Genomic DNA, 16,794 nt, shown 5'->3' with positions numbered 1-16,794 from the left:
TACACAAATAAACTTGAAGGTTATGTTGGTTGTTAATAAACGCACGTGTAAATTAAAAAAGATAATTTATAAAAAATATACTCACTTCGATTCCGCACTAAATTTACAAAATGTATAAGTTATTTATATACACTTCAGAACTCTTCGAAAACTAATTACATTAAATATTTTAATTAGCAACTTCACTTGAATAACACAATTATAACACAAAATAACGAAATACTTTTTCAAATTGATCGTAGCACTATCTGTCGGGACAAACTAAAATTAAAATAGAATAACATTGAATGCGATGATAGCGCCATCCGTCGAATCTGATGTAAAACATTCCAAAATCAAAAACTCCTTACAAATAAAAATTAATTAAAAAAACATCTGAATTCACAAAATTATTTATACACACTTCAAAACTGTTTAAAAAATAATTACATTTAATATTTTAATCAGCACATGAATTGAATAACAAAATTTTTTTCAAATTAATCGTAGCACCATCTGTCAGGACAAACTAAAATTGAAATAGAATAATATTGAATGCGATGATAGCGCCGTCCGCCGGATCTAATGTAAAACATTCCAAAATCAACAACTCCTTATAAATAAGAAATTAATTGAAAAAACATTTTCCAGTAGACCAAACTGTAAATCTAAACCATTCTCGAATCTCCACGAACACACACAAAAAATTTCATCAAAATTGGTCCAGTCGTTTAGGAGGAGTTCAGTCACATACACACGCACACAAGAAATATATATATATATATATATATATATATATATATATATATATATATATATATATATATATATATATATATATATATATATATATATATATATATATATTCATGAAATTTAGTATATAGGGGGTTTCGGGGGCGATAAATCGATCTAGCTAGGAATCATTTTCAGAAAATGTCTTTTTATTCGTGTTTTATCGATAATCGATAAACTGAAAAATATGACTCTTCCTGACATCTATTGGCAAATAATAATACTATTCTGTTAGCAACTAATTGTTTTAACGACCAGCAGATGGCGTTGTTAAGTAACACGAAGTCAATGAGTGTTTGCTATACCGAGCAAAGCTCGGTCATCCAGGTACTAGATATTAATTGTTAGACGTTCATAATATACCAATTACGAAAAAATCATAATAACAACACGTACATTGTACAATGTACATGAGTAGGTTCATTTTTAGGCATCTCTGAGTGTCTATTTTTATATTAATATTAATGTTATTGTTTTAATCAGTTTTAACAGCTGGTGATAATTGTGAACTCTCCCAATGTCAGTGACATGACACATGGAACGTATTCAAAGGTGATTGGTGAATTCATTTTTATCGCTTTTGAGACAAAATCGCAACTGCACAGAGGTTACAGAGCTTTGGAAGTGTTGAGTAGGGTGCAGCGCTTGTGACGAATTGTTCGTACGTACATTATACTCTAGTATATTCAGTATTATTCGATTTAGGGCAAAATTAGGACTGGGAACCGTTTAGTAAGCATAACAAAATAACTACTGTTCTTATATAATTTAATAACATAATTTAAAAAATATTATTTTTTTGTCTTAAAATAATCATAATATTATTGTCTATCTGTAAATGTTGTGTGTATAAATGTCTTTGGTGTCTCTCTTACTCACTTTTTAATGGACGTAGAATATTTAATTACATACATAACTTTCCTACAGGTACATTTTCAGAGCTAGTGGCGTTATTGGACTATTTCGTAGAAGCGCTACGACAGCGTAGCCACCTACGTCAAATGCACAATTAGGGTCAATTCAGACCGCAACGCGCCGCGTACATGCATTCCTAAATTTGTATGGATGTGACAGACTTATTGATACATCAAAACACGAACCATTATGTTATCTCGTAACGATATTATAAAGTTGAATAGAGTAATTTGTTCGGACGTCATATGTACCACTATGGAAAGTCCATTAATAACAAATTAAAAAAAATACAAATCGTTTTATTGACAATTTTAAATACGTCGGTGAAATAATTGGACAAAAAATATTAATTGTCCATTTTTCATCATCGACCGGCGTCACAAAATTAAGCAATCGCGTGTTTTTTGCACAAAAAAAATGACAATTGGCGATTGTTTTCGTCACAATTTTATTAATATGTTATTTTTATGTAGTCAAAGACAAACACTTTTATTCCTGTATCGTCAATAATCTTTGACCGCGACCACGCTCTACACCTTGAGTTATTTTAGGCTTACGTTGACCTCTTTTATTAGGTTACCTCTTTTCTTGAAAAGGATTTCAAGAAAAGAGGTAACCTATTAAAAGAGGTCATGTACTTTTTAGTGACGTTAAGGGAGAGTTTAATTCATGCAGGAAGATAGTTCATGAACCAAACGCTCCCTTAATGTCACTAAAAAGTACATTCGGGGTCGCGTGCACTCAACACTTAATTATTACTAGCTATTTGACCGAGAGATTTCGCTCGGTATTCGATAAAACACGAATAAAATTACATTTTCTAAAAATGATTTCTAGCTAGATCACCCGAAACCCCCTATATACTAAATTTCTTAAAAATCGTTGAAGCCGATTCCGAGATTCCAATCATATATTATATATACGAATAAAATAGTTTTTAAAATATTTTTATTCCAATTTAGAAGTTGTTAGGAGTGTCAGTCAACGCACGTCTTGTAATAATTATTATCTTGTCGTTATTTGCCTGTGAACAGATAATATCATTTCACATGAGAATATAAACAATATTTTTGGACTGTTAATATCGTTAAGTAGACTATAATATTATCGTCGTTGTTTTTGTACTAGAATACAACAGCTCTCGTATGATTTTTTATTATTATTTTACATTAAATTTAATGTTACAATCGTGAAACAATGAAACAATTCCAGTCGTAAAGTTTTCCATTGCCAGATTTTTTGCATATTATGAAAAAAAAAAATCTATGTGTAACCGACTATCAAATGAAGAAAATGTTGTATTTGCCATATTTTTGTATATGAATGTAATACAATATAATTGATTAATAGTTGTTTGTGAACTGATTTTTTGTACAAAAAGGTTTACTTAGGATTGTGCACAAGTACATTATTTAATTTTATGTACCTGCTAAGAATTTGCTCAAACATTTCTACAGCTCATTTCTGAAAATATCGCCATCTCTTTCACTCCATTAAAAACCAAGAAAACCACCTTCGCGATCTCGTGACGACATCCATGACCAACTCGATTCGCAGAATGTTTTAGAACAAAACAAAAGAACGCGAAGAACATTCCATCAAGACGCTCTATGTGAATCATTAACAATTCGGTATTAACAAATGAACATGACAATATGTTTTTTATTTAAGTAATTATTTTTTGTAATTAATAAAAGAAATATACGCATTCTGAAGCATGCGTATATTTTGTTTTAAAATAACTATAATTGAAATGCTAACATCATATTCATATACCTACCGTTTTGAAATTAAAAAGCCAAGTGAAAGAATCTGTATAAACCATAGACTTAATATGTATAAACTAGGTATCTCTTAATTCATTTTCAGTGGATCTTTATCACAGATTATTTTAATATTTCTTTGTTTTGTTTCAGATGCCCGTCCGTTATCGCCAATTATAAAATATCTATTGCGGACGATCTACAAGAAAATAATATAATATTACGCTAAGCGTTTTAAAAAATTCCCTAAAGAGAGAGAATTAGTTAAATTAGTTATTAATATATAGTTTTAGTTTACTTATCGTGAAATATTATTTGTATTCGCAAGAAGTGACTGCTCGCCGGAAAAATGCTGATACACTTCAACTGTAAGTATTGTTATCTTCCATTAATTGTTATTGTCAGTGGCGGATTTACCCATTGCGAGGCCCCGGGCGGAAGGTCTTTGCGTGGCACCGAGCGTTAGGTCTTTGCGAGGCCCTTTGTCTTTCAAAAACACCTTCCGAGGCCCCTGCAAGCTCGAGGCCCCGAGTGATTGTCCTGTTCGCCACCACCTAGGGCCGCCACTGGTTATTGTGTGGTTATTATGTCGACCCCTCTACACGTCATGCCATGATGGATAACCATGGCTGCCACTCTTGAATACTCTTTGCGTTCGTAACCGCTTGTATTGGTCCATCACAGGCCGATATGGTGAGGTTGCTTTAGTCATAAAGAGTATTTGACATGCAAATTGTAAGCAGACGTTAAAATGTGAGTTCAAGATAAATAAAGTTAACTCATTAAAACTTTTGTAGATTTTGGTAACTGGTCAGTGGTCATACACTATATTTCATGGGCACTATAATATATTCCTATCCACTATGTATTAACCAATCAATCAATTTTATATAACAAATCAAACACATAATATCTTGATATACCTATAACAATAAATTTAAATAGACTAATCGATCATATTATTGCTTTTAAATAACATATTTTTAGGACTTTGAAGTTTTAAGTATAATACAAGCTTCTCAGGATTTTTTACGTGATTTCAAATTTTAAATGATTAACAATTAGATCATTGCCAATCAAGACATTGAATTCTGCGCAGAGTATAATTTACTACTAAAATTGTATAGACCAAGAGTTCACGATCGTTTCCTGCTAATGACGCTATCATAATACGTTTGGTTAGGCTATGAAGATATAAAATAATTTGAACCAGTATTTTGAAACAAAGCTAAGCTGATGGGTACAAAAATTGCACGTTTCATATAATATCCGTTTGTTATTTACCATATATTTGATTGCGTGTATAGTGTGGTGGGATCCACCTTGTCGGCGCCAAGTACGGTGCGCGCCATTTAAATATCGATCAGAACGAAACGTTCGTCATGCGACACACAAGGCGAACTATGCCCTGTTTGGGAGCAACCACGACTAAGAATGTAGATAATAAATTAATTGCCGTGAATTAGTTCCGCGGTGGTTCATTCGTGGAATACTTCGGTGGTGATCTACACTGTAGAACACGTCCGGAGCTATAGCATGTACAGCTGGAGCCCGACAAGGCGCTAGCTATTTGACCGAGCTTCGCTCGGTAAAAACACGAATAAAATGACATTTTCTAAAAATGGTTCCTAGCTAGATCGATTTGTCGCCCCCGAAATCCCCTATATACAAAATTTCATGAAAGTCGTTGGAGCCGATTCCGAGATTCCAATTATATATATATATATATATATATATATATATATATATATATATATATATATATATATATATATATATACAAGAATTGCTCGTTTAAAGATATAAGATAATATATAAGATAGATACTTTTAACAACAATGATTGATGAAATAGGTGGATAATTATATTCAAAAATTGAGATAAAATAAATGCAAGATAAATTATTTAAAAATATTGATATTTTTATCAAAAAGTAAAGCTATGAATAATGATAATCCAAAATATTCATATTTTGGATTATCATTATTCATAGCTTTGATTGAATAATGGATGGAATGGATTATCATTATTTATATGACACAATTAATAATTATATTATATTATGCATTTGCTGATACTTGTGCCATCCAGTTAAAAAATTTAAAGAATAATGATAGTCTGTATATCAATGACGACCACAAAAACTTAATTGCACGAGGTCGGTTTGGTTTCCAGTGCGTCATAATTCCTCATAAATCATAATTCATATCAGTCATAAGTCATAACACAGTAAAAAGTATCAAGATTATACGTTTGAAACTATAACTCGCCTACAGGTAGAGTTGATCACATTTTTAGCAACGTGTAAGAATCATCAGCTTATATAATATATTATGTTCTTAGAATTAAATATCAGGAATATTTTTTTATTCGTAACGTTTATTAAATAATAAATATGTTTCAGAGCTCTCTGACTAAAAAAATAGTATTTAACTAATTTTACAGGCTTATATATTCCATGCTTTAGTTGTAACTTCGCTGCACTGAAATATTATGTCTGATGTATGAGGAGCGTTTATGTTCTCGAAATAAACCAACCATCGTCAAAATATGACCATGTTTGGCATAAGCGTGAAAAAGTGATAGACATACAGACACACTTTCGCATTTATAATATTACTAGCTGTTGCCCGCGACTTCGCGTCCACGTCAACATTTTTTTATGTAATTTTTTTAAATAAAAAGTATCCTTGTTATTTATGATACCTCCAAGAGTGTGTGTACAATGTTTCATGATGATTCGTCATGTAGTTTTTGCATGAAAGCGGAACAAATATCCACGCTTTCACATTTATAATATTAACAAGGATAAGGATTAATTATAATAAGGTAGGACTCTTCTAATAATATTAATACTGCATCAGTGACCTATTTTGTTATCAGTTGTAAGACATTAACTATCAGTTTTCAGTACATGCAAAGACGTTACATACACCTATTGAAATATTTATGGAAGATCTCAGTTTGCGCGTTTTCATTATCAATTATTGTGCAGGACAGTTCTGAACTTCCGACTTCACTGTCTAGGAGATAGCAAAATAGGTTGCTGATAAATTCATCATTGTTATCACTATTGGAAAGGACTAGATAATATTGCATACTTTTTGTACTATTATTGATGCATATAGGCTTATGTAAGACTAGCTGTTGCCCGCGACTTCGTACGCGTGGACTTTAGTTTATAGTTGTTCCCGTACATCGATTGAATCGTTTACGCGCAAATCAGAAAAGTATATTGTGTGGGAACCGCACATTTTTTTTTTCCACATTTTCCTCTATTTCTCCGCTCTTAGTAGTCTTAGCGTGTTAAAATATAGCCTATAACCTTTCTCAATAAATGGGCTATCTAACGTTGAAAGAATTTTTCAAATCGGACCAGTAGTTCCTGAGATTAGTGCGTTCATATAAGCCCTTTCAAATAATTTCCCCCCGTTTTTTCCACTCTTTCCTCTATTTCTTCGCTCCTATTAGTCTTAGCGTGAAAAAATATAGCCTATAGCCTTTCTCGATAAATGGACAATCTAACACTGAAATAATTTTTCAAATCGGACCAGTAGTTCCTGAGATTAGCGCGTTCAAACAAACAAACAAACTAACAAACTCTTCCGCTTTATAATATTATTATAATATTAGTATAGATGTAAATTGGTCAGGTTGTGATCACCACTTTGACTTCACGTTACCAGTAACAGACCTATGGATTTATTTCTCTGACAAAGACAAATTTTCCACTTTTTTACTAAAAAGTGGCCCCGTGCGAGTTTCTTACGCCGGTTCTTCTCGCCGGGTTAGTTCCCGAACCAGGGTAGGCAACATGTAGTTCAACATTCTGAAAATATTTGATTCAAATTTATTCAGAAATAAAACAATTTTTTTTGACGTTTATTGTGCCATAGAGCTTTCGTACAATTTTATTATAATGACCATGCACTCTCCAAAGCCAGTACAAGCAGATAACATTACTTTATAAACTTATTTTCTTTCGGTGGTTTATCTAGGTACTAGTTTGTCGATCAGTAGCGGCGTTAAGGGAGGGGGGGGGGGGGGGGGGGGGGCGACGCTGGGCGACCGCCCAGGGCGCCCTTTTTGCACTACCAGCAATTCGCCCAGGGCGCTGGTAATGCTAAATCCGGCACTGTTGTCGATATTTCATCAGGCTCGCGAGTAATAATCATTTGAGAGCCGGCGTCTTAGCTCGGTGTTATGAACTCATTTTGGCTGATAACATCAGACACGCATGAGCTGCAGCGTTTGCCATTTAGCCGCTCTAGAGATATGAAATAAAAAAAAATATAAATTTAAAATGTGTAATTTTTATTTTATGCAGTACCTAATAGAGTCTCGTTTTAGCCTTTTTTATTATAAATCCTTAATTAAAATTAAGGATTTATAACTAAATTACTTATTAGAATTGGATACATTACTAATACTAATATGTATAATAATATTATGTTGATTAATATCTTTCATTAGCAGCACCAACCTGAGTGATAATTCATACCTATATCTAAGTGCCATTAATTAATATTGTCACTATATAGTACATTAATTGAATTTTATACCGTAGGTATAGTCCAAATTAATGACTATAGAATGTCTTAAAATTAATAATAATATACTTAGTCTTGATAGTTTGCACAAAAAATTGCTTGACATAGATCATGATTAACGAACACAAGATCATTAATTTCTAAACAAATGTTGCCGGTCATGATTATTGCGTTCAAAAATTAAGAGGGAACACGGGTGCAGTAGAATTTACACAAATTACAAACAAATTAAAACTATTGCCTTCACGCTTCACCCTGCGCCGGCACGTGTATTGTGATAGAGACAGATACATTAAATCGAGGTAACTTAGTCCTCTGATTCCTCCTTCAAAATAGAGCCTATCTAATTATTATTTTTATAAATATCTTCAGGAAGAGTGAGTCTATGTCTCTATGTTTTTATTTTATCTCAAAGATCTTTCTAATTTGTTTTATGATCGGTAGATTGGCGGGGTATGAGGCATTCATTTTTTTGAGTTTTTTTTAGGGTTTTTAGTTTTTATTTACTTATTAGTAAATTTAGAAAAAAATTAACGTAGAGGTATAGCTTTAACAGATCCCAATATTGTATAAAAATAATTTGTCCAGGGAGTAAATTGGGGAATACGTTTGTACGGAAAATCAGTTTTAGCGTTTCCTCTTAAGCACCTCTATACTACGTCATCAAGTACTACAGGAGAGAAGACAGTGCTATAAGGCGCTACCTGGCAATTTCGACTAAGTTCAACCTCTATAAAGTCTGGTAGAACTTAAAGCATAATACCGAAAAAAATATATATCTAAGACTGGTCTTTAATCTTCAATTGCCCACGAGGATTTTTTACACTATAGTTCCTCACGAGGAATTTTTAATCGAACAGTCACGTCCATGTGAAAAGTATAATTTTCTCCTATTTCGCCCTATGAAGGACGCGGCGAGCGTCGTAACCGCCACTGTACAATATTCGTACTGACAGACATCAACCTGCTAATTTTAGGGAGCGAGCAGCCTCTGATATTGCAAAAACACTATGGTAGGATATAGCTGAAAGCAAAGGCAAATTAATAGGCAAAATAGCAAATTAATTTTACTAAAATCTACTCATATATATATGAGTAGCTTTTGGTAAAAATATATAGTTTCAGTTTAGTTGGTGTATTATAATGAAACTTTTTAATCGGGACTTAACCCGACTTATTTAAGTAGTAATGCTACTACGAGTACATACTTTTTCTCGACGTTTCGGCCGTGTTGCAACGGCCGTGGTCACGAGGGGACCACGTGGTGTATTATACGTCAAGTCGCAAACATTTTCGAGACTATAATTTAAAATGCTAGGACAAATTATTCTGCATCAGACTTTCTGTAGACTGTAATATATAGGAAACGTTAAAATATGTTGCTAAACTGTTTATTGTCCGTACGAAACATTTCTAGTTACAATTACGATTACTGTAACTACGGAGGCGAGAGAGGCTCGACAGATCACAGAACCCATGTATACTCACTCCTCAGAAATAACTGTACATAATATTCCATGTTGACTTGACATATCTGACAGTCATCAAGCCACAAGGCCCAAGAGATACTTGTCTATTTTTGGACGAAAGTATGACTGGCAAAGTGGTGACTGGCAGTCGGCAGAGTATCTCTGAGCCTTAACAGGATACAGATTTCAATAACAAGTCGAATTTACTTTTTGTACAGCTTTTTCTATCGCCTGACGTGCATGACGAGGGTTATTATAAATCATGTAACATTAGGTATTATCGTAATTAAAATTAAGACTTAAAATCCCCTTATATCATAACCATGAATACTTTTGTAGCACAAATATGTTAGTTTTTATCGGCTCAGTGACGCAGATCGAGATAAATAATTATTTAGAATGAAAAAATATGATTTTCTGACACGTACCATTACAATCTTATGAAAACGATAAAAAATATGTTGTTGATCAGTTGCAGACCTACAGAGCTGTGAGACTGTTGTGACGCGTGGCCAATATTGGAACTTACGCCGCCATATTGTAAAATTGACATTGTCATTTGCGAAACAGCTGTTTCACTCTCAAGCTTTCTTGTCTAAGTCATCCAAGTATCATTTTCCAAGTTACCGATATAACCAGCTATTTCATATCCACGCCCCACAACTATGTCGTTCACGCGCCAACACATCCTTGTAGTTTTTAGGGTTCCGTAGTCATCAAGGAACCCTTATAGTTTCGGTCTGTCCGTATGTCCGTCCGTCTGTCTGTCCGCGGTTTTGCTCAGAGACTATAGGACCTACAAAGCTGTTATTTGGCACGAATGCACATATTAATGATGCCGACGAAATGGTACATGAAATCTTAAAAAAATATTTTTTTATGGTACCTTCCCTACACATCAAGCGGGGATGATTTTTTTTTTCGCGTCCACCCCATCGTGTGGGCTGTCGTTGGATAGGTTTTTTAAAAATATTATGAGTATTAATAGATCATTTTCCGATTTAGGGATCCGTTTGTGAATTATTAAGTTTCGAAATGGAAAAAATCGTTAGAGTACAGTGTCCGCCCCTTCTACCAGCTAAACGGAAATGTAAAAAAATTCACGGGAGTAGGAAATATGCTGAATTTAAAAGGAAAACTATCACGGCTAAGAAGACTTCATAAGTTATTGAGTAATAGTCGATCAACTAAAAAAATGTATTCTCCGAAGTATAAAGGAACTTTTCGTTCAAATTTCTTTGAAAGTAACTGACATGATGGTGTTAGTAGTGTAAAACACGTTATGAATGTACATTCATTGACCATAGAAAAATTAAAAAAAAACTAATACACTTGCTTTTAATTTCGCGGTGTAGCGGCCAAACCGCTAGTCTGCGCAGACGCATATGGCCTAATCAGACCTATTCCAATTGTTAGTTCCTGTTTTGCCCCCCTCTTTGCTACCTTTGACGATAAAAATGTGTTTTGTGGTTATTGCTCTTGTTGCATGACTACGGAATATATAACAATTACATGGTTACTTTTATAATTATTGCTTATTTTTTTAAATACAATGTAACGTCTCTTGTGGCAGAGCGAGCTTTTGCAGTAGCGAGCTTTTTACAGTTCGTAAAAACTTTTATTTTAAAACTACAAGTACCTGTAAAAAGCTTGATTCCATAATTATAACGATGAAAAGAATATTATAATACTTATTGACTGATAACTATTTAGGTAGGTACTTACCTATTAGTAGTAGGTAGGTATTACATAATATATTATATACTTAGCTGAAAATTAACAGTTTTTCCACTCAGTTTTCTTTGTTTTGTAAGCTAACTAAAAGTAACTTATTGAACATTTGAGTTTAAGGGTGTTGATGTGTTCCTTGTATAGAGTTTACTGTGAAAGTGGCAGCGCTGAAAGAGCAAAAAATTTTCTGTGTTTTGGGACAGCGTCAGTCCCATACAAAAGTTGTAAAAAATTATCTTTCGGAGCTGCTCCTTTGACATTAGGACATTAGCTCAATATAGGGGACCCATATGGTGTGTATGAGTCCCCTATATTGAGTACGGTATCTAAAGTAGGTATTAATATCACATAGTTTTGTTACACCTTGTATATTATTAACATTTTTGTTTAGATTAAATTTTTTGTTACTGCAAAAACCTTTTTAGCCACATTTTTAAGTCGTTTAAAATACATAATTAAAATCTAATAAATCAATACTACGGTAATAGGAAGTGAATACAATATTTATGATATTTGTTTTTTTGTTGTAACTTTGTGACATTATTGTTTTGTTGTTTACTAAACATATTACATATAAAAATACTACAAAAATATAATACAAGGTTGACTTATTTGTCAACCTTGTATTATATTATAGTATAGTACAAAAGTATTAAATATATTTCCGTTGTCTGGTACCCGTAACACAAGTCCTCAGGTCAGCCCCGGATCTTCAATTTTTTTTTAGGCGGGGCAAAAACTGAAAAATGCCTCCCCGCCTACCTACTTATGTTTATTTTCACCTTTATCATCCATATAATTTCAACTATCAATATGTATATTTAACTGGGTAGGCAGTGGCGGATTTACCAATAGGCTAAGTAGGCTGGAGCCTATAGAGCGGCAGATTTAGAGGGGCGGCAAATTTAGCCCCATTTTTTTATCTTACAGAAATAAAAAAGCCCACCAAAAACATTTCTTGTAAAATATTGCCGAGACGACTACATAAGGTTTACCCAGTGAAAAAGATATGAGATGTCATGTAGAGCCAATTAGCTTCTGAATCTACACGGCCTAACTCTACTGACCCTAACTTAAACAAATTCTACATACCAGTAAATATGTAAGGTTTCGCCGTTTCGCTACCGCACAGGGTGAAACCTTGTGTGGTCGTCTCAGCAAAAAATTTCAAAAAATGTTCTTGGTGGCCGGTGGAATATGATTGTGAACTAAACTAAAGTATTGAATTTCAAAGGTCAGTTATAGGGGCGGCAAAAATTGAATAGCCTACAGGCGGCAAATCTGTAAATCCGCCACTGAGGGTAGGATTTAAAAGCGAGCGAGAGTCGGGCGCGTATTTTGAACTATGCCTACGCGCCTCGCGAATAATAAATGTGCGTGCAGCACGTCTCACTCCGCGCTCAGGGTATTGGTCAAGTTGATATGGCCATGAAATTGCTGTACTTGTGCTATTATTTATTCCGTGGTCAAAGTTAAATAAATGATGAGTTGTCCATTGGTCCGTGAAGTGTGAATTTGGCCGCCCCCAGAATTTGCCGCCCGGGGCATAGGCCCCGGCTTGGCCCAACCTAGATCCGGGGCTGCCTCAGGTACTTAGCTCGGGGCCGAACTGACGTGGTGTGAAGCGTTCATAGATATTATTATTATTATTATTACTATCGAGTGTTCTTAGCTATAGTTCATCATCATTAGCCTGCTCCGTGCTGGAAAATCGCGGTTCATCTGGTTCGTGAAGGGCCGATTAGCAACTTGCAGTCGTTTGGTGGGCTTTATATTTTGCATTCTAGTTCGTGACATTTAAGAATATTTACACATTAATTAGTGTCCGACCGAAACTGATTTTTCAGCCGAAACCGAAACCGAAACCGAAGTTTCGGCCTTACTCTTAGTTTCGGTCGAAACCGAAACCGAAACTTGATGAAACATTCAAAATTACGATTATTTACTGAAATTTATTGATTTTTAACATAAATTACATTTTTTTAAACTAAAGAAAAAGTACCACATTGAATTTTTTACTTTTTGCGACATTTCTAACCATAAATATTATTATTTTTAGACTCAAATAACTTTTTGTACTATATTCCGTTTTTTTATACGATTCCAGGTAGATGCGTTTCGTCTCATTCACAGCAAATCCGATTTTTATCTTCTGAACGCCCAATATTCGAGTATTAACTTCATAAAACACATGTCCTGTCGGTGTAGTATATGACAGATCGAAAAACATAGGCGAAAAAATTGTTAAGTTGACAGTTTTCACAGATATGCGTTTGGTTAGCTTATTTATCGTTTCTTGCTATTTGTTACTAAAACAACGTGACAAGATAACAAAAAATCATCAATCAAACGTATAACGTAAACTTATATTCATTAATCGCGATTAAATGAAGAATGTAAAATCTATTTGAAACAAAACGAGATTCACGTCGCCATATAAACGCGTTCATTGTTCAATGAGAACTTAGTTTAATAAAACGTTTAAGTGTGATTGGTGAAATGCCCCTTAAGGTATTATAACGAAGGATTACCCTAAGAAACAAGAGCAGAAGTTATTTGAAGTCATTTTATTTAGGTGCGATTCACCTAAGAAATAGAACGCGCTTAGTGTACACTAAATTGGTTCTACACGTATAAACGCGTTTATAGCACCAAATTGCATTTCACTAACATAAACTTCACAACAAATCCGAGTTTTATCTTCAGAAAGCGTCAAATGTTGCATGATTAAACTTCACTAAAGCCGTTAAAGTCCTGCCAGTGTAGTTTCATGGCAAATCGAAAATCATAGACGAAAAAAATGATGCGTTTGGGTAGTTTATATATCGTTTCTTGCTTTTTTATTGATCCCCGTAGGAACGCGTTTAATAAGAACTAAGTTTTATAAAACAAAGTTGTGCGATTGGTGAAATCCTCCCTTAGACATACTACTGAACGACGTACTACTGAAAACAAAATCAATAATTTCAGTATATTATTTTAATGGGAGACATGGACACGACCGCGGTCGAAGTTCAAAACGAAATGACTAAGCAAACTTGCAGTTGACGTCACATTTTTTTTTCTCCAGAAGGCGTTTTGCCACTAAACAGTTGGCTAGATAAGATTCTAGCATGGTAGGAACGGTCTAAGTCCTAAGAGATTGCGTGTCGAAAAAAAAAAGAGTAAGGCGAGATGATTTACTAGATAAATCTCACAAGATATATCCTAAGATATCTTATAATCTCACAGTCAATATATATAGGATACCCTACTCCTCATCAACTTAGAACAATGGTTTCGTGTTTGGGCTCATTTTAATTGCGACAACTAGTAAGACGTAGATAAACAGTAAATTTTTGCATGCTGCTGCTGCATCACCTGGATTCGATTAGAGTCGAGCTATGGAGCTCGGCTCCTATAGAATTCAGGTCAAGGTGTGTCGGGGGACCACTAATGTAGATGTTTGATCATTATAGTTTAATGGTCAGTTCACAGCGAACCGAATCGAGACAATAGTGACATGGCGATACAAAATGCAAAATACACTGTTGGCAGTCCCCCGACACACCGTGAATTATGGACTAAAATATCACTTTACACTTAGGAATTATTAAAACTTAAAGTCAGTATAATATATCTATTATTTAATTACTTTTTAAAGTTGTTTGGTGGGTTTTTTTTAATTTCTTAATTTATTTATTTTTGTATACGAGCCCTCCTTAAATTTTAATTTAATAATTAATTATTAAAGTACACGTATACTTCACGATTTTGTGCCAAGTGCCTATTTGTTGCCATTATCGATATCGAGTAAAAAGGGCAAAAAAATCACGTTTATTTTATAGGATTTAAATATTAATTTTATATTTTTTTTTTTTGTATTTCTTATTATACCGGCAACAGATATACACAATCTGTGAAAATTTCAGAAGTCTAGCTATAGCGGTTCTTGAGATACAGCCTGGAGACAGACAGACAGACAGACAGACAGACAGACAGACAGACAGAAAGACGGACAGACAGACGGACATACAACAAAGTCTCAGTAATAATATAATATATACATATTATATAATAAACGGGACCCTTTATACCTTTGGGTACGGAACCCTAAAAATATGACCATAGTTAATAACAGTAGTATGAGTCCTTTATCCCAGTAGGACGAATAGCTAAAAGCGAATGTTTAATTATTTTTCATCCAGCGTTTCGTCCCAAGTAATAAGTTCTTATGCTAAACTAACTAAATAGTAAATAAATCCAATACAACACTTAAATCTTAGTGTTTTATTTGGTTTATCACAAAATATATTTGTACACATTTATATTAGGTTGTTGTTAGGTTAGTTAGTTACTTAAGGATAATCGAGTATTAATTATAATTAACTGACAATATTTTATAAAATAACTTTTATGCCATGGCATAAATATTTTTATGACCTCCGCTTTTTTATTTTAATTATCTGAGTTTATTTATGAAATATTTGCTGTTATTTTTACCTATGTTTGCATCTATATCTATACTTATTATAAAACAAAGTCGTTTTTTTCCCTCATGTCCCTTTGTTCCCTTTCATCTTTAAAACTACGCAACGGATTTTTATGATTCTTTCAGTGTTAGATAGCCCATTTATCGAGAAAGGTTATAGGCTATATTTTATCACGCTAAGACTAATAGAAGCGAAGAGGAAAATGTGGAAGAAACGGGGAAGATTATTTGAAAGGGATAACTTGAACGCGCTAATCTCAGGAACTACTGGTCCGATTTCAAAAATTATTTCAATGCTATCTAAGCCCATTTATTGAAGAAGGCTATAGGCTATATTTTATGACGCTTAGACTAATAGGAGAATGTGGAAAAACGGGGGAAATTATTTGAAAGGGCTTATCTCGCGAACTACTTGAGCAATTTTTATGTTACATAGATAATAAGTAGACCACGTGAAGGATCATCGATTCTAATAATTTTTTCAGTGGCTACATATTTTATACCCGTGCGACGCCGGTGCGGGTCGCTAGTTGAGTTATAAAATTAATTTATAAGTTACTAGCTAACCCCACTAACTCCGTTTCGCTAATAATGAAATAATGAAAATTATACATTAGAACTCCAATTATCCGAATTAATGGGGACCGGGGCCCATTCGGATAATCAAATATTCGGATAATCGGATTTTTAAAAAAAAATGCCATTGGAGAGAATAAAAGCTACGTTTTGATATTGCACTATTTTTTTATTGAATTAAATGAAAGTAACATGAAATTTTCACATGTTTTAAATATATGTACCTAATTTTTTCATGATACATACATAATTATAACTTATTGTAGAAACATTATTGTATGTATAATTATTCAGTTGGGATAGAAAAATAGGCTGATCATCTCTTTACTCGATAAGAAAGTCGATCCACGCGTAGACCGGGCATGCAACTGACTGCTGTCAGTTCTTTGCCAGTTCCCTCACCGGTCGTGTTAATCAGCCGTCCCACCTGAGAGAGTTATGGAATAGAGAGTGCAGCCTGTAATGCGCACACATTTGAGCACTTTTATCTCTGCAGCGTATTCGGGACATCTCGATGTAGCCGGTCGTTCGAATTGGAAAATATT

General features: G+C 33.8%; 1 protein-coding gene across 1 annotated transcript in view; it reads left to right on the top strand.

The window, feature by feature from the left end:
• LOC121726838 (scavenger receptor class B member 1-like) overlaps nucleotides 1-16,794 on the top strand; it is a 101,622-nt gene that overhangs the window by 10,068 nt on the left and 74,760 nt on the right. The window contains exon 2 of the mRNA XM_042114411.1: nucleotides 3,606-3,820. Within this exon, the coding sequence (XP_041970345.1) occupies nucleotides 3,802-3,820 (19 nt within the window). The 5' untranslated portion in view covers nucleotides 3,606-3,801. The remainder of the gene's footprint in view (nucleotides 1-3,605; nucleotides 3,821-16,794) is intronic.

This window comes from Aricia agestis, chromosome 5 (assembly GCF_905147365.1).
Source record: "Aricia agestis chromosome 5, ilAriAges1.1, whole genome shotgun sequence".
NCBI classification, from domain to species: domain Eukaryota; kingdom Metazoa; phylum Arthropoda; class Insecta; order Lepidoptera; family Lycaenidae; genus Aricia; species Aricia agestis.
This window is presented reverse-complemented; position numbering and strand designations above follow the sequence as displayed.